The 23968-nt window shown below is 43.2% G+C and overlaps 3 protein-coding genes across 3 annotated transcripts; 2 read left to right on the plus strand and 1 right to left on the minus strand.

The window, feature by feature from the left end:
* The first annotated feature begins 982 nt into the window (after positions 1-982).
* LOC131290926 (protein white) lies at positions 983-9922 on the plus strand. The gene is made up of 5 exons (XM_058320113.1): positions 983-1118; positions 3406-3732; positions 7717-8666; positions 8733-9072; positions 9137-9922. The coding sequence occupies exons 2-5, from the start codon at positions 3667-3669 to the stop codon at positions 9881-9883; spliced, it is 2103 nt and encodes a 700-aa protein (XP_058176096.1). The 5' UTR covers positions 983-1118; positions 3406-3666; the 3' UTR covers positions 9884-9922.
* A 961-nt stretch (positions 9923-10883) lies between these two features.
* LOC131291234 (migration and invasion enhancer 1) lies at positions 10884-11352 on the minus strand. Its single transcript, XM_058320420.1, has 2 exons — positions 11292-11352; positions 10884-11211 (listed from the first exon to the last, which is right to left on the minus strand). Exons 1-2 carry the CDS (start codon positions 11321-11323, stop codon positions 10950-10952), a joined length of 294 nt encoding a protein of 97 aa, XP_058176403.1. The 5' UTR covers positions 11324-11352; the 3' UTR covers positions 10884-10949.
* A 1231-nt stretch (positions 11353-12583) lies between these two features.
* Positions 12584-18929, plus strand: LOC131290481 (NADPH--cytochrome P450 reductase). Its single transcript, XM_058319629.1, has 8 exons — positions 12584-12712; positions 13836-14042; positions 14171-14363; positions 14433-14582; positions 16677-16801; positions 16881-17976; positions 18051-18208; positions 18275-18929. The coding sequence occupies exons 2-8, from the start codon at positions 13870-13872 to the stop codon at positions 18417-18419; spliced, it is 2040 nt and encodes a 679-aa protein (XP_058175612.1). The 5' UTR covers positions 12584-12712; positions 13836-13869; the 3' UTR covers positions 18420-18929.
* The last annotated feature ends 5039 nt before the right edge of the window (positions 18930-23968 follow it).

The raw sequence follows: 23968 nt of genomic DNA on the forward strand, positions 1-23968 counted from the left end.
GCGTATAACTTTGGCTAATGACCTGGCGGATGTGTAAATATCTAATTACCCGATTACAAAAGCTCTATGTCGTGATGTTGGTTGATATGTTTGATTGAAACTGAGATTTCAGTCTTGCGCAATTTTATCTTGTATGTGGAGCTTTCATGTTCATAATGAACTCTATTTTATTTCTTCTCAATTTCATATAGTAAGATTTCAGCAATATATACATTTCTAGTTTATTTCGTTCAAGACACAAATGTAGTAAGTGGAGCTTTATGCTCCGATTTACCCTACCTACACATCTAGTCTCCCTCATTAGACAATGTAGGGGAACGAAACCCTTGAAGTCTATATGTTGATACCAACCTCACGTTCTTCAGGATTTTTTAACGGAAATAAAATGTATTTTTTACGTATCATATAGGATCCTAGTAAAATTAAGATGTCAGGTGTAGTATGTAAATAAATTAAATGACCAAATTCGATAAAACAAATCGTGTCTTATCGCAAATGTCTGTTAATAATGTTTTTTTGAATTATCAAAACATAATAACTTCACTCCGATCGTGAAATGATGTAAACTGAGGATCCAACTACCGATATTCGAAAGTGTAGAAAGTTTTAGTTGAATAAGAAAGAATTGAGATAAAGGAAGAACTGTGTGGATGACCTGATTCCCCCGTTTCAAAAGAAACGATCATAAACTAGTACGTGGTTTTTGTATTAAATTTGAATTTTTGCAATCCAAAATTAGTTCCTTTTCCTGCAATAATAAATTCACTTTGAGCGATTGACACGAAAATTATTTTCTACCTACATTTGCCTTTAAGAGTTAGGACGGACGTAATACTATACTGCTGTATGCGTGAGCTTCTGTACTGTTCCTTTTACGTTATCTGGCCTCCGTCATCACACAAACAGCCCATGCTGTCGATCTATCGATCCCATGCTCAGTTTCCTTCCCGGCGCTCGGGCAATCTGCGTTCAGTTTTGAATAGATCGTTGGCAGGAGTGGTAGTGTGTACTGACCGCAGGAGCCGTGTGTATCGCAAAAGCCTGTCCTTCGACGAACTCCTTTCGCGCGTTTGACGAACCGAGAACGAATTAGTCTAAGTAGCCTGCGACCCTCGAGTGTAAGTGCGTGAAAGAGTGGATCACATTAAAAACTAGATTGATTTAATGTTGTGTAAGGGTTTATCAAAAGCATATAATATAATTACATCTAAATAGTACAGTTCTGAAGCGAACGTTATACCGAACATGTGAGTGTATTCGAGTGCAAGCACTCCAACATATCAAAGACTCGACAAAAGAAAAAAAATCTTTCGTCTACCAAAGCATTTTACGCATCGGAAAATTTTGTTAAAGTGCAGAACCATTGTAAAAAACACTACGACATATAGATTACACGATGCGGGAGACCCGTCCAGCTTCAAGGATATGAGGAACATTGAACATGTCCTCGGAAACTGTGCTTAGAAAACGTCATCCAATCAAACGATCGATTGAAATCATTTCATCTTCCACCATGATTGTTGGTACCGTAGGCGATACAACTCAACCAATCAACCTGCAAGTGAAGCAAAGAGAGAAAGAGGATGTCGAGAGATAATTAAAAATGTCTACGATCCGATGACTTCGAGAAAAAAAAGAAAGTAGAAACTAGGACTAAAAAGTAGACAAAATCAGTATCGCATGCTCTTATCGCGAAATGTTTGGTTCTTCATTTTTTTTAATAGGCAGTTAACAAAATAAATTAGAAAAAAACCATTGAAATTTTTTCCCGATCGCATAACCTTTTTGCCAGGGATTACAAAATTCCGGAGAGTATTATGAAATTGATTGCAAGGCATGCAATAAGTACTGTTAAGGTAAATGTGAATGGTTTTATGGTAGAAAAATGTTCCCCCTACATAAAGAAATCGAAGCCTGAACGCCAGAATCTGTCGAACTGTGCTTTAACAAGTCGTTAAGGCTATTTAGAGGTTCTGAGTGAAAACATGTCGCTTTTGTAAAAATGAACCTTACTCCATTTTCTACCCAGGTAGTTGCGTTCAAACAAACAAAGTTGTAAGCTCTTGCAGGCGCGACAAGAGATTGCATGTTCAAGGCTTCCCTAGCTTCAGAGAATATTTAGTTACACAATTTATACAATAATCGTGACGCGTCAATACACAATAAGGTTACACCCCAACTTTACTTCAAATTCAAAGGAAATTTTATTTCTTAGGTCTCTTGAAGGTGTACGCTTCTAAGCTTCTCGGTCTTAACGATGTTTTCCTCCAGTGTGTAAATTTTAGTAAAAGTGGTCCAATAATAGGTTCATTAATGCAAAATGCTTCCAACAACGTAAAAGAATACATGGTATAGTTGTTTTCTATATTGTACAACTTTTCAAACGAATGAAAACACCAAACGTCTCTGTTCACAAACTGTTCAATTTCACTTTTCTTCGTCAATTCGCGCATTGGAATGTCAATTGAAGCAGTGCAGACATCGTGTTATTTGACTTATGTTTTTGCTGTCGTTTTGGATTCGATTACAGTAGCGTACCAACACGGATTTCATAAAACGTAAAAGCAGAGAGTTAATTACAAAAAACGAAGACCACGACAAAACTAATCGGAACTCGAGTTCGAATTAAATGCAGCTTCAATCGCAAATGAAGCGAACACTAAAAAAACAAACCTTTTTTTAAGGCTTGGTTAGAAGTAAGTTAATGCTGATTGTGAAACAAAGTTGTAAGAAGAGTGCTGTCATGTTGGGCGGGCATGATGAAGCGGTGGATTGTTAAAAGGAATAGAATGTTGACCACGCGAACGGGCGCAAGAAATGAGGTCTTGGTTTTTTTCAATTAATCATTAATTTACGATCATCTTGAATTAAGAAAAATAGAACAAAACTTTTGCGATTGAACGTGCAATAGAGATTGAGACAAGTGCGATTATTTAAAGTAAAAATGATCGGAACAACGTGAAAAGCGCTGTGAATTAATGATAAAATGAAGCCATATACCAAATGCAGGGAATCCGTAGTACCAATGGCCATGTTCTCTTCATTGTCAAAACCAGCGTGGCAGAACATTTTTGATGTTGAGGTAGAGTTCAAATCAAACTGTAAACAACATGTGACTCAAGCTGATGGGCGCGCTTGGATCGAAATAAACTAGAATCAAGCCTTTGGATTTTTAACAAGGTTAATGAGCCGACCAGAAAACACTCGGAAAGCACTGAGGGTGATAACGGACCTGGGCTATAGCGAGCGCACATAAGAGGAATCGCGCAAAGAAATACACAAGAGTCTGGGTGGTCAGGGCCTGAAGAAGTGAAGATGGGAATGAATCTACACTTGTTTCATGATGGTATAAGCCGCTACTGTAGCACAGTGCAATAACAAATGTTGTGTGTCTTTTACTTCCAGTGTTGAATTGCAGCCGGATCGGTTCGAACAATCTATTGCAGAAAACGCAACGGTTTGAGACGCACAGCCTCTAGTTCAGAGCTGCAGGGAACAGTGCAGAAGCAACAACATATTTCCAACAGAAGATTCGTTCACCTCTGCGGTTCATAACCGAAGCGCTACAAGGTTAAAAAGCGACTTGTAGCTCCGTGGCAAACGAGTCAGTCATCGTGGAAATCATATCTTACGTTAAGACAGCCGGAATCAAGCAGCAATAATACCATGACAATCAATACCGATGACCAGTACGGGGATGGAGAGAATAAATCCACTATCAGCTCCAGTCGGGTAAGTCCGAGGTTCACAAGCATTCTCGTTTTGATAGCAGCAGGTAAAATATGTCCGGTTCGAAATTGAGAAGTGGATTGATGTAACTTACAAACCGCATGCTGTAAAATGTATTGGATGTTACTGATCCCCAAGAAGTATTATGAAGTCATAATAATAGTTGTTGGAGTTAAGGAGAAAATTTAGCATACGGTGAAATTGTAGTCTGAATATATGGATGAATTTCAGAAATGAAATTGAACAAACCATGTAAAACAATACCGTAAATCCGTACCAGAGTGAGGCATTCGTTTATTTCCTAACTACATTCTTAGTAAAACCCATTAGTCAGATCGTTTCCGGTAGTTTTCTGAGGTACATCCGTTTTTTTTTATAAACTAAACTAGCGCAGGAAGGCTCAAGCACCCTCCGACTTGTTGTTCGACCGACTTTCGTTTTCGCTGCCATACCGATGCGTCGGTTTCCAAGCGGTACGGTGTGCGTTGAGGCATAACGAAGCCCAACAACACCGGCAAACCGAAGATGTCACGCGTATCGGGCTGTTATAGTTTCGACCGGGGGAGGGTAGCGTTACAGCGCCTACTTTGAATGTGCTATTAACAGGTCATGTAAGTTGCTGTATTTGAAATGAACTAAAATTTAAGTAGGGGAGTACTGGCTTTTTTCGAAATTCTGACGAACAGGATAATAAATAACGTTCAGTCAGTTGGGCAATTACAGAACCAGAATCACTTTTCGTGACTGTGTGTCAAACGGAGTGGCTGTAGTTGTACAGTTTGCAAAAATAGTTTTATCTCACCTATTCGAGTGGTATTCCGTGTTAGGAATAACCACAGCAGAGGATCGTACCACTTTGATAGATGACACCTTGTCCTAAACTCACAACTCGACTGTTCTAGTCTTGTACGTTAGGGTAGGTTAGCGCTCTGGCACATACAAAGCGAAGAATGATAGCGATGCAGTCCCAGTAGCCCGTAAGGTCAAAAGTGTACTCAGTCGTTGTTTTGAACTCTGATTACAGGCACCACTGTTGGGTTGGATTCTTCTTGGTCGAGTAAGGAACAAATAAACATATTTTGATGCGAACGTATTCGTGTGAGAATATTGTTTCCAAACTCTTGACCAACAATCAAAATGGTTTACCTTTCATTTGTGCATATGTACGTTGTTTTTCATCAGCTCCCAAAGGAGTGGTTGTAATGATGCATGGTAGCCAACGCAATTTGATAGAAACATGTTCGTGAGTTGGCAATGGCTTAAGAATTATTTGAAAAACTCCAGCACTGGGACTTACCAATCTCTTAAGAAACTGATAAGCGTTCGTGGTTGGCGCTAGATTTAATCAGTTGGGACACACGCATGAACATCTTCCACTGATTTTCCAGAGACGAATGGAGGAAAAGATAATGAGCAAACGACGGTTATCGATTGGATTCATTCCGCCACTGTAACATTTCGTATGCGGCAATGGTGCGGTGACTTCATAGACAGGAAGCAGTACAGTAATCCCCCCAAACGGCGTGAACGGCCGCATCGATGTCCAGTTCCGACGACCCCGGACAAAGCTGATCGAGTGAGCTAACACACGCAGACGGCGTAGGGGGACAGCCACCAGACAGAAAACATCGTCATGAAAGTGGAAACTCCGGTTAGGCGAATTCACACCCCAAGCGACGGAAGGCACCTATGCTAGGAAGGCACACAGCGGTGAAACACGGTGCCGGCGTAGTTCTTGCAGCCCGATAGAGTTTGTATGTTTTCCTTTGCGGACGGGTCCAGCCGGTGTAGGTTTTCCCACACTGCCGCCTCGCTGCCAGCGGCCTCAAACCCGATTTCGTTGCCGACAAAGACAACCATGTTAAACCAATAGAGATTCTGGTCGTGGTTGGTGTTGAGTTTGAGTTGACATGAGAGCATGTGCTTCGCTGCGTATGTTTTGGGCTTTCCTGTTAGCTTCACTGTACCATTTTTGCTCACAGTGGTTTGCGTTTAAGACAAGACGTTTCTTTCAAACCGGTACGTGGATAGTCTATCGACGAACGGACCAAGTAAAAAACAAATTTGTTTAATTAAGTCGTATGCTACCAGGGCATTCGCGAATCATTTCGCCGACTGCACCTGGCAGCATTAATGTAAAGCCACCCGGTGGGACGAGAAGCACCCGGAGTAGTATTGAACGAAAACCGCAATGTGCTGCCCTCTTATTTGCTTGCTGCCCGCTCGGAATGCTGGTGGAATGCACCGCTTATTTTTTTTTTGTGGTTTCCACCCAAACCAATGCCATATTTTTGCAACGTTTGTCGTTGCTGATTTTGTTGTGGTTGTTTTACTTTTTTTTTTTTTGCTAAAGCATATCAAATTTACCGAACAAGTGCAGCATTCGAAGGACTACTGGAAATGTCTGTAGGTCAAGACGACTGGTTCGGGCTATTGGTTCGGGGTGACTAAAGTGAACCATTTTAAAACTCTTAAAGTGACTGTTATTACATATTCCAGAGATCCATTATATTTAAAAGTTTGGTTAAAGTTAGAGAAACTGGTAATGTTTCGGTAGCGTCATGCTTTATAAAAAAGAAAAGATCACTTTCCTTCAGCGAGGATCGAAAATTGAATATTTTTTAGATGAGTCAGGCTAGCGATTGGAAGATCGAGACTCGCTGTCTAGGTGATTGCCAGCATAATGAGCTACCAAATTGCAAGCTCGGCAAAGCAATGCTCGTAGAAAAATCAACCTCGTTTCCTTTTTTTCTCATTACTCGTTTTCCGTACGGATGAAATGCTTTTATACGGTAGATTGTTATCAATTTATTGTAACATACTGTGTACTGTAGAATATTCCTTTTTCTTTTATTACAAAAAAAGTAAATTAACGAAACACATTGCCGAAAATCTTAATTACATTCGAAAGTATACAAGAAAAATAATACACTTTTCACACTCGATTAACTAACGCATTAAAATGAAAATAAAAGAAGTACACAGACGACGAGGAAAGTGTAAAGTTTTGATGGGGGAAGATAGATTAGCGGTTTCAAGCATACATTCCAATGGAATTCTCATCTTCTCTGGTGAGGTTTGTCATTGAGTTCCTTTTCTTTTCGATTGATTTAAGGTTTCAAAGGGGGGGAAGCAGTGAACATGTGAACACTCGTTCTTCGGCCGAAGTTACGATGGTTTGGAAAAAAAACCATCAAGCAGTCACTATCGGCAGGCTAAAGCAGGAAGTCCTGCTGCCAAGGGAACGTTAGCTGTTCATTATTATGCACAGCCATTAATTAGACTACAGCAGTAAAAAAGGTTCTAAAAGATTAAAGAGAGCCTTTTTTTCCCTCTCGCTGGCTCCTCATTCATTACCTTATCGGGCGCGTTATATGACAACCGTTCGACTCGGCGTGAATCAAATGCAACCAAGCCGTAGCGGTTGCCCAACGTTGCCCAAATAGCTCCCGAAGGAACCCGACGAAAAACACTCTGCGCTCGTACGATCGAATGTAATGGTAGATCTTTCTATGTTTTTCTCTTTCTCTGTCTGCACACGTGTCGTGACTGGCTTGGCTGGGTTGATCCTTTTCGACTATTTCGTGTCCAACTCCGCCTGTCCCCGGGGTGGGGGCCAACTCGCTTGGAGGCAGCGCGAGATCTACGAGTGCACGTGGAGGTTGAGCTGCGAGTCGACAAATTATTACTTTCCTGTCACCTCATACGTAATTGTGACGCGTGCCGTACTCTGGCAGCTGGGGGGGGGGAGGAAAACCCCAAACCTGTCCCTATTTGCTACTTCCGATTCCCCTTTCCTGTGCCACGCTTGAGCCTTACTTTGTCACGCTCAACCAGTTCGTACTAGCCCGCATCCTGGCTCTTCCCTTTTCGAGGAGGAAAGGAGGACAAGGGAGTGGTTGACAGTGGCTCAATGATATTGTGCCGCGACTGGATTGCACTCGCGTTAACGGCAGATTCTTGCTTGCTTCTTCTACACCCATACAGCGCTACAGCACGAGCAGCTACCAGGACCAATCGTTGGAAGACGATGGCATCAACACAACGCTGACGAACGATAAGGCGACGCTGATACAGGTGTGGAAGCCGAAGAGCTACGGCTCGGTGAAAGGTCAGATACCGCAGCACGAGCGGCTCACGTACACCTGGAAGGAGATAGACGTGTTCGGCGAGGCGCCGACCGACACGAAATCGCGCGAGCCGTTCTGCAGCCGGCTGCGCCACTGCTTCACCTCGCGCCAGCGCCGGGACTTCAACCCGCGGAAGCACCTGCTGAAGAATGTGACCGGTGTCGCCCGGAGCGGCGAGCTGCTGGCCGTGATGGGCAGTTCCGGGGCGGGCAAGACGACGCTGCTGAACGCGCTCGCCTTCCGCTCGCCGCCGGGCGTGAAAATCTCGCCAATCGCCGTCCGTGCCCTCAACGGGGTGCCGGTGAACGCGGAGCAGCTGCGGGCGCGGTGTGCGTACGTGCAGCAGGACGATCTGTTCATCCCGTCGCTGACGACGCGCGAGCATCTGGTCTTCCAGGCCCTGCTGCGCATGGGACGGGACGTGCCGGCCAGCGTGAAACAGCACCGAGTGCAGGAGGTGCTGCAGGAGCTGTCGCTGGTCAAATGCGCCGACACCATCATCGGTGCGCCCGGCCGCATCAAGGGACTGTCGGGTGGGGAGCGCAAGCGGCTCGCGTTCGCCTCCGAAACGCTCACCGATCCACATCTGCTGCTGTGCGACGAACCGACGTCCGGATTGGACTCCTTCATGGCCCACAGTGTGCTGCAGGTGCTGAAGGGGATGGCGATGAAGGGCAAGACGATCATCCTCACCATTCACCAGCCGTCGTCGGAGCTGTACTGCCTGTTCGACAAGATACTGCTGGTGGCGGAGGGCCGGGTGGCGTTCCTCGGCTCGCCCTACCAATCGGCAGAGTTTTTCTCCCAGTAAGTTGTCCTGCCTCCGTCCATCCTTGGCGCATCCTTCGTTCAACAGCTTTCTCTCGCGCACAGACTCGGCATTCCGTGCCCACCGAACTACAATCCAGCGGACTTCTACGTACAGATGCTGGCGATCGCTCCGGCCAAGGAGGTTGAGTGCCGGGAAACGATCAAAAAGATCTGCGACTCGTTCGCGGTCAGCCCGATCGCACGCGACGTGCTCGAGACGGCTTCGGCGGTGTCGGGTAAGACGGGCTCCGATGAGCCGTACTTCCTGGGACCGGCTGAGGGCGTCGGTAGTACCGGCTACCGTTCGAGCTGGTGGACCCAGTTCTACTGCATTCTCTGGCGATCGTGGCTGAGCGTGCTGAAGGACCCGATGCTGGTTAAAGTGCGCCTGTTGCAGACGGCGGTAGGTGATACGGCATCATCGTGAGCAGTGGGTGACTTGTGACTCATGTTTGATCTTGTTTCAGATGGTGGCCACCCTCATCGGATCGATCTACTTTGGCCAGGTACTCGACCAGGACGGCGTGATGAACATCAACGGCTCGCTCTTCCTGTTCCTCACCAACATGACCTTCCAGAACGTGTTTGCCGTTATCAATGTGTTCTCCGCCGAGCTGCCAGTGTTCCTGCGAGAAAAGCGTTCCCGTCTGTATCGCGTCGATACCTACTTCCTCGGCAAGACGATCGCCGAGCTGCCGCTGTTCATTGCCGTCCCGTTCGTCTTTACCTCGATCACCTACCCGATGATCGGGCTGAAGGCGGGAGCCACCCACTACTTGACAACGCTCTTCATCGTGACGCTCGTTGCGAACGTGTCCACCTCCTTCGGCTACCTCATATCCTGCGCCAGCTCATCCATCTCGATGGCGCTCTCCGTTGGGCCACCGGTGGTCATTCCGTTCCTTATCTTCGGCGGTTTCTTTCTCAACTCCGCGTCGGTTCCGTCGTACTTCAAGTATCTGTCCTACCTCTCCTGGTTCCGGTACGCCAACGAGGCGCTGCTAATCAACCAGTGGAGCACGATTGTCGACGGTGATATCGCTTGCACCCGCGCCAACGTAACCTGCCCAAGGTCGGGTGAGATCATCCTCGAGACATTTAACTTCCGCGTAGAAGACTTCACGGTCGACATCATCTGCCTGTTCGCACTCATCGTACTCTTCCGTCTCGGTGCCTTGTTTTGCCTGTGGCTGCGCTCTCGCAGCAAGGAGTAAAATTAGGAATGATAGTGCACTGGCGCGAGGAAGCACCCCCCAAAAAGCCGCCCTCCCTCCACCCACCACGTATAAGCATTTTTTTTCAGTCGTTTATTATGTTTTGTATTTGTAAAATATGTGGCTTTTGTCTATTTTTGTTGGTCTATTGGCTCGTTCAACGCAATCGATTGCACGCCAACCAATATGTGCCTTTTTTATTAGGTTTTAAAAGCACCAAAGCTTCTACATAAACCCGTCATCCGATGGAAGACTATAAGCATGTAATAATCCTAGAATACAGCAACAACTAGTTACCGAACCAAACAGTTTTCGAGTAATTTTGTGTTTTGGTTTTCCTTATCACTCCCTTAAGCATTTCCCGATCCGGACATAGCATTTGAAGAGCAATAATCCTAAATTATAGAGTCTTGTACATCCAGCTCAGTTCGTTAACTGATTTCTATTAAAGTACAAGGTGTCATTATAACGGCGAACTGGACGTCTACCAAAATACTAGGATTCATCGCTGTGAATAAACGCAAAGCACTCACTACATTAAATACGAACGATCGTTGCAGCAGTTTTATCTTCACCTCGTTACCATTTAGTACCAATCACGCAGATCAAGATTACCAGGAGACGTTTTAAGAGTAGTGACAATTAACAATCAACATTGGTTGTACCATGATGTTGGATAATAAACATAAATATACACTTAAAATAAATTACCGACTGACTGCATTATTATTTCAATACAACAAGTTCTCACCGCGTTAAAAAGATTAACTACGACAGGGCATTTAAGACTTATAGAAATATTTAAATTTAGAGGGTAGGTTTTGCGAAGCTTTAGCTAGATATGTTACTTACCTGCGATAAAAGGTAACAGGTTTAATAAAACAGCAAATTAATTTCGCCACCCTCGTTCTGTTACGTTTGTGTTAGATTTCGTTTGGCTGTTTTGTATCAGTAAATATTTAATTTATTGTAAAAATTCAACTAACGGTAACAATTTCTACCTTACTATCTGGTAGGTACATGCATTTAATGCATTGTCGTTGCTTCAGTGCTATTGCATATCGTATTACTGTACTACGCAATCGGTGATTGGTTGCTGGGCAACAGTATGCACTGGACGACCTTCTTTGGCGTTCTGAACGTTTTTCACAACCTGCTCATAGTCTGGGAAAGCGAGCGAGCTAAGCTTCGAGTGCACCAATGTATCGTTTATCTGCACTTCAAACGAGCCCCGTCTTCCGGAACGGCAAACGACTTCCGCATCTGGTATTCGCTCACGAATGATGCTTGCGAGCTCTAGACACTGTGGCTTCGAATTGCAGATGTTACTATCGGGATATTGTGTAGAAATGGAAAAGTATAAATAGACTTAAAGATCCTTTAATGTAAGTTTTATCTTTTAACTCACCAATATTCAATTTCAACCAGTGTTTGCGGCATAACATTAATGTTTTCATTTTTCACTGTGTTTTCCATATTTGACAGCATAAAGCATAAGAAAAGACTCAAGCTGGGTCCACACGTGCGCGGTGCATCAGCCAGCAGCAATGTCAAAACGTCCATTGGCAAGCAATTTTTGATCGTAATTGCCAATAAAGGAAGGTAAAAGAAAACTTCGATCAGATTATTTGATCTCGTCTTTGAAGATTTCAATATGAATCCGATTGGATTATCGAAATATACTAAATATCATGATTTGACCATTCGGTGCATCTAGATGTGGACGTGCTTAACTTGGCACTTGGTTTTGGTCGTGTTTCTCAACAGGTAGCGTTGTTTTTATACAATTTCACAGGCAATCTTTTTTACTAACTATGACATACCAAAAAAACGTTGAGGTGCTAAAACAGATACGCCTAATTTAGGCGAGACAAAAGTGCGCGTCTAATATTCAAAAAAGGAATGAAGAAAACAGGAAAATTGTGTTTTTTGCTTTCCAAATGTCAGCCGTCGACACGTGCCATATCTTCTTCGTCTTCGTTTGTGTACGTGGATCAGTCAATCTGCTCATACCGGGGAGGGCCCGGTTTCGTTTGGGATTCGAACCCACGAGGCCGTATCCCTGAAGCCCTAATAAATTTCCAGGTATTTTTCGTCATAAACTTACCTGGCATATTGCATTGACCTTGCAGATGAGGCCACGGAATGAAAAACAGCCTTGTTAGTTTGACAGCTAGCATATATGTACAAACTGGCCAACTGGGAATTGACTGATCGCCTTGCCAGGTAGCAATTTCTTTAAAAAATAACTCAGTGGGAGTTTATTTTGCTTCCGAGAAAACTTTTTAACGCTTGCAAAAGATTTGTAAACAAATTGTCGTTGAATAGTATGCAAAAAAGCACGTATTTAACTCTACGTTCTGTTTGAAACGATTCACTTCCGTGGTGCCTTTGGGCAGGTTGTAGATTGTCGATTGGAAGTTGTGTGAACGAGGTATAAAGTAGCTCTTGCCTTCCAAAAACTGTTTCCAGTATGTTCGGTGAGGTTGCTTGGTGCTAGTGGAAGCGGACTGCGCATCACGACCCAACACACATGTGCGTAGCAACAGCATAAAAGCACTTGTGGCATAGAGCCGCCGTCGAAAGCTGCGTGTGCGTAAAGTGAAGAGTACAACCATTTTTGGTTGAGCATACAATCTCACATATATGCTGACGGCGCCGTCTGCGTTAAGGCGAAACACACAGGTTAGTTAAGTTTCAGTGTTCATCCGTGTCAGTCGCACTTGAAGTGAAAGCCTCAAACCGGGATTCGAGCGTTCGCATTGAACACCAACTGGGTTTAGAGATTATCACTTGAAGTTTGACGTTGGTGCCGAGTTGCGAAAAAATGTAAGAATTGCTGTGTCATTCTTATTTGCTCAATTGATAATATATCACGATACTGGTTCGTTTTGGATCGATGTGCGATGTAGTTGATGTCGTTTCGTTTCAAGAAGCCTCGTTTCATTATAAACAACTAGGATCTAGGGAAAACTGCCTCAGGTTAATCGTTTCTAAGTCAATTCCACCGTCCTCGTGTCTAGCGGTTATAGCGGCGTAAGGTTACAAAACTCTTACTGGAAAGTTCCTTCTCCTCGTGTATCCATTTGCGTAAATTACTTCGCAACGCTGCTAAACCACCGTGCCTATTTAACCGTCGTGGCCTTCGGCATCTGACGTCACATTCGACGTCATTCATTAATGTAAGACAAATTACAGGGTAACCGAGTATGTTTGCGTGCAAGAAACCTCACCGCTGAACGACGATAGTGCCTGGAAAAATAAGGAGATGATTTGCAATTTTATATTGCTTCGATAACAAGGTTCTACCTGGTTGGTATTGGTTAAGGGTACCACTGGAAGGGGTATGGTCACTAGAAATGGGAATATTTCTGAGCATGATGAAATTAGTTGTACCATTTCGGCGCACTCAACAGTTGTTTATCATCGTCAGTTTGCAATCGGAGGACAGTTCTGATCGCAGAGAACGTTATCAGAAGTCATTCAAATTGAGCAAAGGTCGAAATCATTTAAGTGTTGTTACAGTGCTCCACCGAATAATAATTCTGCACGCAGAACAGATCCAGTCATAAGCCCAATGCCAACGTTGAGCTAAACGTAAAGCTGCACACACAATCCACAACTTATTTTGAATTCATCCGAGAAATAACATGTAGACATTCTATCAACCGGAGATCAGAGTTGTGCAGTTTCTTAATACTATTTGTGTGGAGAAATAATACCATTGAGCAACCGTTCATCCATGCCAAATGGATACTTTCAATCAAATACGTTCCTGTACAACATCATTGGAAATTAATTTGCGCAATTCGTTCACGACAGATATTTTTCCCGTGCACTTTGCCCACGATGTGGCAAGCTCTAAAATTATAATATTGAGTTTAACGAAGAACCGAATATAATGCTGATAATGTAATTCTTCTTTTCTCTGTTTTCAAATCTTCACTGGTAGTGCGTGGTGTTGAGGCATACACATCGAAGCAACTATGGCCGACCAAGTTGAATCCCAGGTGCCAGCCGGAAATGGCAATGATGAGCCGTTTCTCGGACCATTAGATATGGTTTTGCTTGCTAGTCTGGTTGCAGGCGCAGCTTGGTACCTTTTGAGAAATCGAAAGAAAGATAATCAAGCAAGTCAGTTCAAATCGTATTCAATCCAGTAAGTACAATCAGCTGATAATGAATTTTCACGTGCATGCAAGCTTTGTGCCATGATAGGAAGTTCTGAGTCGCTCGTGCAAACTTGCTATTATATTTCTAAATTTATCATTAATTCATTTTAAACAGACCTACAACGGTTAGCACAATGACAATGGTGGAAAACTCATTCATCAAGAAGCTGCAATCCTCCGGCCGTCGTTTAGTCGTATTTTATGGTTCGCAAACAGGAACAGCAGAAGAGTTCGCGGGACGACTTGCGAAAGAAGGAATACGTTATCAGATGAAGGGTATGGTAGCCGACCCTGAAGAGTGCAATATGGTAAGTGTTAATTATTTATATCACCAAAAACATGCACCAATGGTCGTACTATGTATTTGTTTTCTACAGGAGGAGTTGCTGATGTTGAAAAACATTGACAAGTCCCTTGCGGTGTTTTGTTTAGCGACCTACGGCGAGGGTGACCCAACCGATAACTGTATGGAATTTTACGATTGGATCCAAAACAATGAAGTGGATTTTACTGGATTGAACTATGCGGTATGTTTCACATTAATGCGTACAATTTCCCTATATGTTTTTCATGTTTTATTCGACCAATTTCCTTATTATGTAATTCATGTGATCTAAACCTTATCTTTCCAAGGTTGCCTAACGCAACAGTGCTGAAAAGCAAACGTCATGGTGAATTTGTTAGACATTTGAAAATCTCATTGTGAGAGGAGAGGGCCACCTTTTTTGTAGTGCGTAAATGATAGCAATCAAGGTCCCTTGAGATAAGTATCCGTTGAATGCGTTGCATATTACTTTTCCGGGGCATAACTGACACTGGATGTTGAATTCCGGCCACGCGATCAATCGGGTGTAATCGCGGGGCATTCAAACGCAAAAATACGGCCATACCGACTCTATTGATACAGGAAAGATCCATATTTAGCATGTACCCAAAGCCAAATACCCAAAGCACACGAACTATATTATGCGTTAACATTCTAGTATCCTAAAACTGTCCATGAGATCATGTACACATGCAATGATAATTAAACAGGTCTCTTCGTAACACGCTGCAGGTCGGTTACGTGCTGAGCGACATGTAGCACGAAGCAAACGCATGGTGCTGGCAAACCAAGGGCCGTGATGAAGCCCCGGTTAAACAGGCTGCAAATAGTTAAAGACTCTGGTGATTGCCCTTGGTGAATTATACACACGTGCAGAACAGCCTTCGCCGGTCATTTAAGTGCAGCCATCCTACAATGCTGTAGATGGTTATCTTGATCCCTTGGTGGCTTCAATCTACGATCGATTTTCAGTACTCTGAATTTGTTTGAAATTATAATGAATTTAGATGTGTACAGCACAGCATGAAAAGGATGGGATTTAATTACTCCTTGAATCAATCTTCCATTTATTGCACGAACAGTAAATTATCAGACGAACTACTGCGTGTTTGTCACGATGGTAAAATGCTTCATGAATCGTTAGAAAAATGATTTTGAATATCTAAATAATCTTCCTCAATGTGTTAACCGAACAAATACAGAGGAAGCCCACCCAAATGTCCAGCTTTCCGTTGATTGGGAACATTATTTCTTTGTGCACTTTTGCACCATCATTGCGATGGCGCCGAGTGACCTAATTTTAACCTGCTTCATACACAAGAAAATGCCCATGTACGATTTGAAAAAAAAATCTTTATCAGTAACAAGTCCTTCAAAATCGACCACGAAACAAAAGAACTGCTCTGTTTTTACGTGCTTGAATTTCTGCATGTGGCATTGATTACGTTTTATTTGTTGTATTGTTTCATTGTAGCAACCTTTGGCAAATCGATGGCAATCATTGCCCATCATCATTCCATTTTTAACATTTTTTTTTGCTAATAACAGCAAAGTTAATACGAGGTAATGATCTTAAAGATTGGAATCATGAAAAGAATGTTTTAATATTTCATAGAAAAACCTTATATGTTGTGTTCATCTTTACAGCTATATTGATCTTGTTAGCTACACGTCAAACATGACGTGCCGTGCAATGTCAAATGCTGCATGACTTTACCTTATGTAACACAGTGGTTTTAGGTTAGGGGAAAATCATGCGGTTTGTGATTGGAAAGGTTAAAAAAACATCTTTAATTTTACCGTTGTTGTGAAAAATTTACGTTCTAATAACGTTAGCTTCAGTGGACCAAATGTTTTTTCAAGTGAAAAGTGAAATGAGCGAAGAACAGTGCTTAGAAAACCACTTAACAGGAAACATACGATGTGGTTGTGGTCAATCTAAGTTTTCTCCTCTTTCGTGAAATAGAGATTGCATTTAAAGCAAAACATGGCATATCTTGTGTGCTACAAGTACGGCATTCGTGCTTTTTTCCAAAGTTGTGTACACCCGCACCATTCTTTATTGGTTAAACCGCTACCACGTATACAGAATGCGCTTGCACCGCCAGTATTCAAATGTTTGGGGCAGTTTAAAGAATACTACAAACAGGTTGGTGTGAAATTTAAAACAATCATCGATTTCGCAATGCGATGCTGCTAAATATGAGTTGGTCGAATAACGACATGCTGTAGAACCTGTTTCTTGCTTGAATATTGAAATATTGTTTACATATGCTGACTCGTTTGTTTACCGCAGGTATTTGGGCTTGGTAACAAAACATACGAACACTACAACAAGGTTGGAATATATGTGGACAAACGTTTAGAAGAGCTTGGTGGCAATAGAGTGTTCGAGCTGGGACTGGGCGACGATGATGCCAAGTAAGTACATCAAACCAGCATTCATTACATGCGAACATCCGTAATTCACAATCATTTGTTTATGTTTTTTCCACAACAGCATTGAGGACTACTTCATAACATGGAAGGAAAAGTTCTGGCCTACAGTCTGTGATTACTTTGGAATTGAAAGTACTGGAGATGATGTTTTGATGCGTCAGTATCGGTTGCTAGAGCAACCAGATGTTGGTGCTGATCGTATTTACACCGGTGAAGTAGCGCGATTGCATTCGTTGAAAACACAACGCCCACCTTTCGATGCTAAAAATCCATTCTTGGCACCCATGAAAGTAAATCGAGAGTTACACAAAGCAGGCGGACGCTCTTGCATGCATATTGAGTTCGACATTGAAGGATCGAAAATGCGGTACGAGGCCGGTGACCATTTGGCGATGTATCCGGTGAACAACAATGACTTGGTGCTACGTCTGGGAAAACTCTGCGATGCCAACCTCGACGCGGTATTTTCCCTTATCAATACCGATACAGATAGCAGTAAAAAGCATCCATTCCCTTGCCCAACTACCTATCGCACTGCTCTAACTCACTATTTGGAAATCACTGCGTTACCTAGGACGCACATTTTGAAGGAGTTGGCTGAATATTGTGCGGAGGAAAAGGACAAAGAGTTCTTGCGCTTTATATCCTCCACGGCTCCCGAAGGCAAGGCCAAATATCAGGAATGGATTCAAGACAGCTGTCGCAATATCGTTCACGTGCTGGAAGATATTCCTTCCTGTCGCCCACCGATCGATCATGTGTGTGAACTGCTTCCTCGATTACAACCGCGCTACTATTCGATTTCTTCCTCGTCCAAACTACATCCAACGACGGTCCATGTCACTGCCGTCCTGGTAAAGTACGAAACAAAAACGGGCAGAACGAACAAGGGTGTGGCAACAACATTCTTAGCCGAGAAACATCCCAGTAACGACGAGCCGCTCCCGCGCGTACCAATCTTTATTCGTAAGAGCCAGTTCCGACTACCGCCGAAACCGGAAACGCCAGTAATCATGGTTGGCCCCGGTACGGGCATTGCGCCATTCCGAGGCTTTATTCAAGAGCGCGACCTGAGCAAGCAGGAAGGAAAGGAAATAGGCAAAACGATACTGTACTTCGGTTGTCGCAAGCGCTCCGAAGACTTCATTTATGAAGAAGTAAGTACTTTAGCTACCCCAAACGGTTGTTGGATGGGCTCCCACATTCATATTCTATTTTATTCTTTTACCAGGAACTTGAAGGTTATCAAGACCGTGGAGTCATCAACTTGCGTGTTGCTTTTTCACGTGATCAAGAAAAGAAGGTATACGTCACGCACTTGTTAGAGCAAGATATTGACCTTATATGGGACGTTATAGGAGAAAACAAAGGACATTTCTACATTTGCGGGTAAGGCTTTTAGTAGTAAGGTGTAAAAGAAATGCTCTCTGATGATTTTTTTATACCTTTTTACAGTGATGCAAAAAATATGGCAACAGATGTGCGTAATATTTTAACGAAAGTAATTCGTACGAAAGGAGGACTCAGTGAAAGCGAAGCGCAGCAATACATCAAGAAGATGGAAGCCCAGAAGCGATACTCGGCGGATGTATGGAGCTAATCAGTAGTGTCTTCCAGGGAGGTTTTTTTTATATTTTTCATGTTACTGCATACATAAGTCAATATTCTTTCCGTTCCCTTTGTTAAATCGGTGTTTATCTTACACTGTTGTCATTGGAGTCCTAGTTTTTTGTCTACCTTTATTTCGTTAACATCTATGTGAAAACCGTACATGAGTAAGACAGTTTGTTTATCCATATCTTCCAGTTTTTTTTTTGGTATTGCTTGTCTGATTTACGTTTGTTTACCTTTCACTTCGTTTTAATATGGGGACACGGTTATTCTGAAAATTTTAGATAGACAACACCTGGTTTGCATTGTTATACCATGGGACCATGATTGTTGATGTTTTATTTTTCGCGCTGCTCGAGAAAAAAGCGAACATGAGTTGGGAGTCATAATTCATTATTTGTTAAGAACCTTTAAGAGGAACAAGTTCACCTGTATAACACATTTTTTTCTGCTGTGGAAAAGGATCGTAAGGAAACCATAATAAATCCATATGCTTGTTATAAAAAAAACGTCAAACAAGGCATTCAAATGTTACTGGCACTAACGATCTTATCGAATATGTGATGTTGACAGTTACTAACATTTTGTAAATTGTTTTCTGGCAAATTAGAATTTCTCGCACACACCATACTGTTCCGTAGATTGTTTGTAGAGTATAATGTACAGTTGGTCTAATTGCAAGAAGGGTGGTTATGTTAGTATTGTAACGGGTTTTGTAAAATAGAATTGTTAAAACAACGTCCTAGTCATTCGTAGAAACTTATGTTTAAAAACGAACTACAGTATTGCAAAGCTGTAGGTGCATGCACAGTTAAGAGAACATCATGAATGTGATGTTTGTTTTTCCTGATTGGCAGACTTCCAAATGAGGCAAAATCCGAAATCCCATTTAGATTATATTGTATTATATTATATTAGGTTCTTTATTCCAGATTCAACAGGTTCATTACCTCAATGAGTCGTGTTTTAACAAATAGTTTACAAAAACAATCTTTCAGCTATCTAATAGATCTTAATTGCTACGCCAACATTTACAGGGTAGCATACCATCTGGTAGTCTTTAAAACACTCTCAAACTTCATTGCATGATTAATTTACATTGCGTTTTCTTTTAACAGAAACAACAGTTTGAAAACTAATGTTCGAAAGTAATGTCCGAAAAGAATACATTTGACACCAATTGCATACCTTCAGGCGCTAATGCGCAAAACATGGATGAGCCTCATTTGGGATGTAACCGCTAAAGGAAAGAAATAAAAAAAATACTGTGGAATGCTAGATTGGGTGAGTAATTGCTTATCCTGTGGCCCAATTGAGCGTATTTATGCATTGCATACTTCGAGTACAGTGATCGTTCGAATGATCCTACGGACGGTAGGCCACCAAGAGGGTTTCAGTTCCGTCTCCGGCTTTCCGAATCGTCTTACACCCAATTGAACTTTAAAATCGAATACAGATAGAACTATATTATACATGCTTTAAAAGAGACGTGAAGCGTTCAATTCTTTCCCAGTCGTTGCCATCTAGCATCGTCCCCGATGGTCACGACATCGCGATTTTACGAACGTGTGTTTTCATCAGAGCTATGAGTTGTAGCCATTGCAGAGGGAACTTTTGGCTCAAAGAACGGAACGAGAAAGCTACTATGCCTTCTGCCAATCTCTTCAGCAATACATCTGCGGCGGCAACGGCGATTTGAATACGATTCGCTGCAGCAAACGACGGAGATCGGAACTGAGTGGTAGCGACTGAAAGATGAAGGAGTGTGTGCCATCCCCTTGGGGCAGTTCCTTGGTGGAAGCAAAGGAGCTTGAGATTTCCATCCACCCACCTTCACCTAACCAGTGACGTTGGTCACGGGCATTCTTACAAGTCTGAATGATACGACGGCTATGCTATCGTATGCGGCTCTCAAGTCAAATCAAAAGATGGAAAGTGTTTTGTTGGAACTCTGCCATCTTCTTCGACACTTGCCGCATGGTGACGATCTGATCAGTCGCTGATCTCCCTTTTCGAAATCCTCTCGGTTAGTTTTCCTCGACTTCTCCTGCGTATGGGTCGTGTAGTTCTTGGACGGGAGTAGCTGATTAATATCTGGTGCAAAGAACAATATTGAACGTTGCAGAGCAACTTGGTCATAATGGATTTTTTACAAAGAAGTTGTAATGCAAAATGTGTTATATTGACTACATTGATGTGTTCATGTTGCCAAGATATTAGAGATTGGTAGTTTCTAATACATCAAATTACTTGTAAGTTATGGGATAGAAGGTGATCGTTCGAGGTCTAATTCTGAATGATGTAAAGTTTCCCTGTTTCTATTTAAAAACAACTGGCTATTAACTACTAATAATACTAACTACCTACTACTAAATACTAATACACTTTCATAGATTTAGGTTATACCGTGCTGCATGGTGATGATCATTTTTCAAATTGTTTGCTAATTTTAATTTGACAGTTACAGCTGAAAATTGATTGTTCTCGATCGTGGATCTACGTGATGGGTGTAGGATGTGGTTTTTGAAACGGTCTCCATTTGTTCTACTACATCCTTGAAATGCGTACCATTCATCACGATAATTACACCTCTAGCATACGATCGGTGAACGATGCACTCGGTATGATTAGGTGTGCACCCTTGCCAGTATAATTAGAGATGCATTGGGTATCTGGCTGACGGTTGAACCCGAACGACCTATGTATTAAAATGGGTTTCTCAAGCACTGTAGTTTTTTTCTTTTTTGATCTGAGAAAGAACTCGTTCGCTCGTTATTCCCGAAATGGAATATTGTTTGGTTTTAAGAGTTCGGGTGTTTTGTGTAGACACGCGAAGCTCACGAATGTTTTCATTAGGCCTAAGTAGGCAATTATTTACAGACGTTTGTTCAAACAACAGTATAAAGAACGATATAGCCTAGCATGTATCGAATGGACAGAAAGGCGTTGAAAGCTTGAAAGAGAAGCAGCATTGCGGGACTTATGATTTTTTTCCCCCCCTAGAGACAACCGCTATATATTAGCGCAGGGATCGGCAAACGTGCGGCGGCCAGGTGTTCGATTAAGGGAAATGCAAACACAAACACGAATCCGAGATGCAGCTACTTTAAACGATATTTAAATGTTTCGATTGAGGTAAAATGAGGGGTAAGCTTGTTGTACTGCCAATCGGCATAGGAAAGTATTTTTATTGTTTTACGAACAGTTGCATGACGGCCAGTTAGCCACTTCAACTGTGCCGACCACTGCAGTAGAGCATTGTGTTCTCTGTTAAACCTTAATCCTTCGCGTTCTGCCGCGCTCTTGTACAACTTTACTCAATTTAGCTTCGCAGTCTCTCGTGTGACGCATAATGGGCATATAAATGTGTACAAAGCGTGGTTGAGTAGCGGTGTAGGTATTTATATATTTAATATATATTATATATATATGATCGCTAGGTCGGTTAGTTCAAGGCTCGATTTATCTCGCCACCGCACCACCCCTGAAGGTATTAGTATTCGTTATAGTGACCCGATGGCATCGAGGACTACAAAAGGCTATGTACCACCAACAACAATGTTCTCTCGGAGAGCTCTGGCGGGCCAAGTCCGTGGTCTGCAACAGCCGATAGGTCCGATTGACAGGCTAAGGCAGAGCAGTAATGTTAGATTTTTTTTTTCTGTTGTTGTTGTTGTTCCCAGTTGCTGCTGCTGCTGAGGCGACAGATACCGTTCCCGACAGCCACGAAATTTAGCAAAACGTCATTCGGATGGCTATAACTGGCGGGAAAACAAGGTTACAGTGCGCGCACCAGGTGAATTTCGGTTTCGCATCCTCAGCTCTCCGCCGCGCTCGGCGGTTTTTACCTGGTTCAACGGTTTTTTTTCCACGGAGCTCCTGCTCCTGCAAAGTTTGAACGAAGGTGGAAGTTACAATACGAAAAGAGACTGGCCGCGGTTCGTTCCTGTGCGATATGGCGAGAGCGACCGACCGACCGACACACAAGGAAGTTTTGTGCGCGCTGTGCCGAGCTCCCGAAGAGCAACCGCCGTGTGTGTGTGCAAGGATGGGCTCTCCTGCCGGGGCCGGGGCTCTCTACGAAAACCTTCTGTTGCTGTTTTTGCTGCCGCATTGATACTTGCTCAGTCAATCGGGTTCTGCACAAAAGTTTTCACTGCAGACCTTCCCTTGCCTGCGCGCTGCTGAGAGCCGTTTCGCTGAGTAAAAACCTGTAACGCCAAAAAGGGCCGCGAAAGGAGCAAGAACTGACACGTACCACGGGGCGCAAGACCAAAAAACCCGTATTTAAACGTACCGTGCTATTCTGTTTTGGTTCTCTGTCCCACAAGCCACACGGCACTACTGTGAACTGTCGAGCGAGGCTTCCCAAAAATCGCACGACCAACGCTGAAGGGCCCACGATCTCTACAAGCCTGGTCGTGTGCAAAACCGTGCGGTGGAGAATCTATCGCGTCGAACGTGTGGAAAAGGAAAAAAATCAGCTCCCCAGCAGCGCTTCGTAGGACAGGCAGGAGCTGCGAGTAACAAGAAGTTACAAAAGCGAAAACTCACGATGAGTCTGGCTGTAGCAACTATACAACAGATTCTATTTTCGTAAGCAAGCAATTACTTCAAATTGAACGTACCCGATTTCTATTTGGTTCTAAGTCGGGGGCCAACAGCCAGCCCATGGAACAGAGAGACAGTAGAGTGTAGGAGCAAGCCGAAAAGCGTTAGGGAAAATGCAACCGGAGCACAGGAGGGCTGAACAAAAGAAGTTTTTTGAAAAAAACGGCAGCACAACGAGGAACGCGAGCCAGCGAAAGTTAAACACTAGTGCGTGCGAGCAACAAAAAACAAACGGAGGAGGAAGCGTAAAACAGTGTGAATAATGAGCAAGGATCGAGGTAAATCGAGTGCTTAATAGCTACACGCTCGAATGTGTGTTTTTGCCTGTTTCGCGATAAATCGTGCGTGTGCGTGAGAGTGAACGCGAGCCATGTCTCATACGATCGTGTGAATATCTATTGTTTTTGAAACACACTTTCGCTTGCGGTGGGCCATCTTGACTACAAACAAAAAAAAAAAAAGCTGTTCGTTCGTTCGTTCGCTCGTTCGATTGCTTGTGCTTAAAAGTCGCGGTTTGTATCGCTGAATGGAAGTTGTGCCCGAGCACCTGCCGCACAGTTGCACATTCTACAACACGGTGAATGTCTCCCACTTGGTGTTTACAAAGCCGAATGGCAGTTGGGTCAGCCAAATCGGCATCGCTTTCGATAGTATAATTAAATTGACAATTGATGCCGCAGTTGATCCTGCTGCCATCGCCAAAGTTTCGTTGTATGACTTTCCAATGCCGGTCGCTTCTTTCGCTTTCGGGGCAAACACACACCGCAGCGTGCTTCTTTCCGTTCCGCTCATCTATCAACCCACCACACATCAAAATGCTCAAACTGTGCTACATTTTCCGCTACCATTCAATTAAACTTGGCACTAGCAGCAGGATGCATTGTTTCTCGCGATGAAATGCGACACTGTGCAAACCCCCCCTCCCTG

This window comes from Anopheles ziemanni, chromosome X, assembly GCF_943734765.1.
Source record: "Anopheles ziemanni chromosome X, idAnoZiCoDA_A2_x.2, whole genome shotgun sequence".
Lineage (NCBI taxonomy): Eukaryota > Metazoa > Arthropoda > Insecta > Diptera > Culicidae > Anopheles > Anopheles ziemanni.

Excerpts from the sequence above, each read along its gene's own strand:
- LOC131290926 (XM_058320113.1), top strand. The coding sequence starts at position 3,667 with ATGACAATCAATACCGATGACCAGTACGGGGATGGAGAGAATAAATCC. Across the intron at positions 3,733-7,716 it reads CCACTATCAGCTCCAGTCGG|CGCTACAGCACGAGCAGCTA; the intron begins GTAAGTCCGAGG and ends ACACCCATACAG. Across the intron at positions 8,667-8,732 it reads TCGGCAGAGTTTTTCTCCCA|ACTCGGCATTCCGTGCCCAC; the intron begins GTAAGTTGTCCT and ends TCTCGCGCACAG.
- LOC131291234 (XM_058320420.1), bottom strand. The coding sequence starts at position 11,323 with ATGCCGCAAACACTGGTTGAAATTGAATATTG. Across the intron at positions 11,212-11,291 it reads CTGGTTGAAATTGAATATTG|TAACATCTGCAATTCGAAGC; the intron begins GTGAGTTAAAAG and ends ATATCCCGATAG.
- LOC131290481 (XM_058319629.1), top strand. The coding sequence starts at position 13,870 with ATGGCCGACCAAGTTGAATCCCAGGTGCCAGCCGGAAATGGCAATGAT. Across the intron at positions 14,043-14,170 it reads TTCAAATCGTATTCAATCCA|ACCTACAACGGTTAGCACAA; the intron begins GTAAGTACAATC and ends CATTTTAAACAG. Across the intron at positions 18,209-18,274 it reads GGACATTTCTACATTTGCGG|TGATGCAAAAAATATGGCAA; the intron begins GTAAGGCTTTTA and ends ACCTTTTTACAG.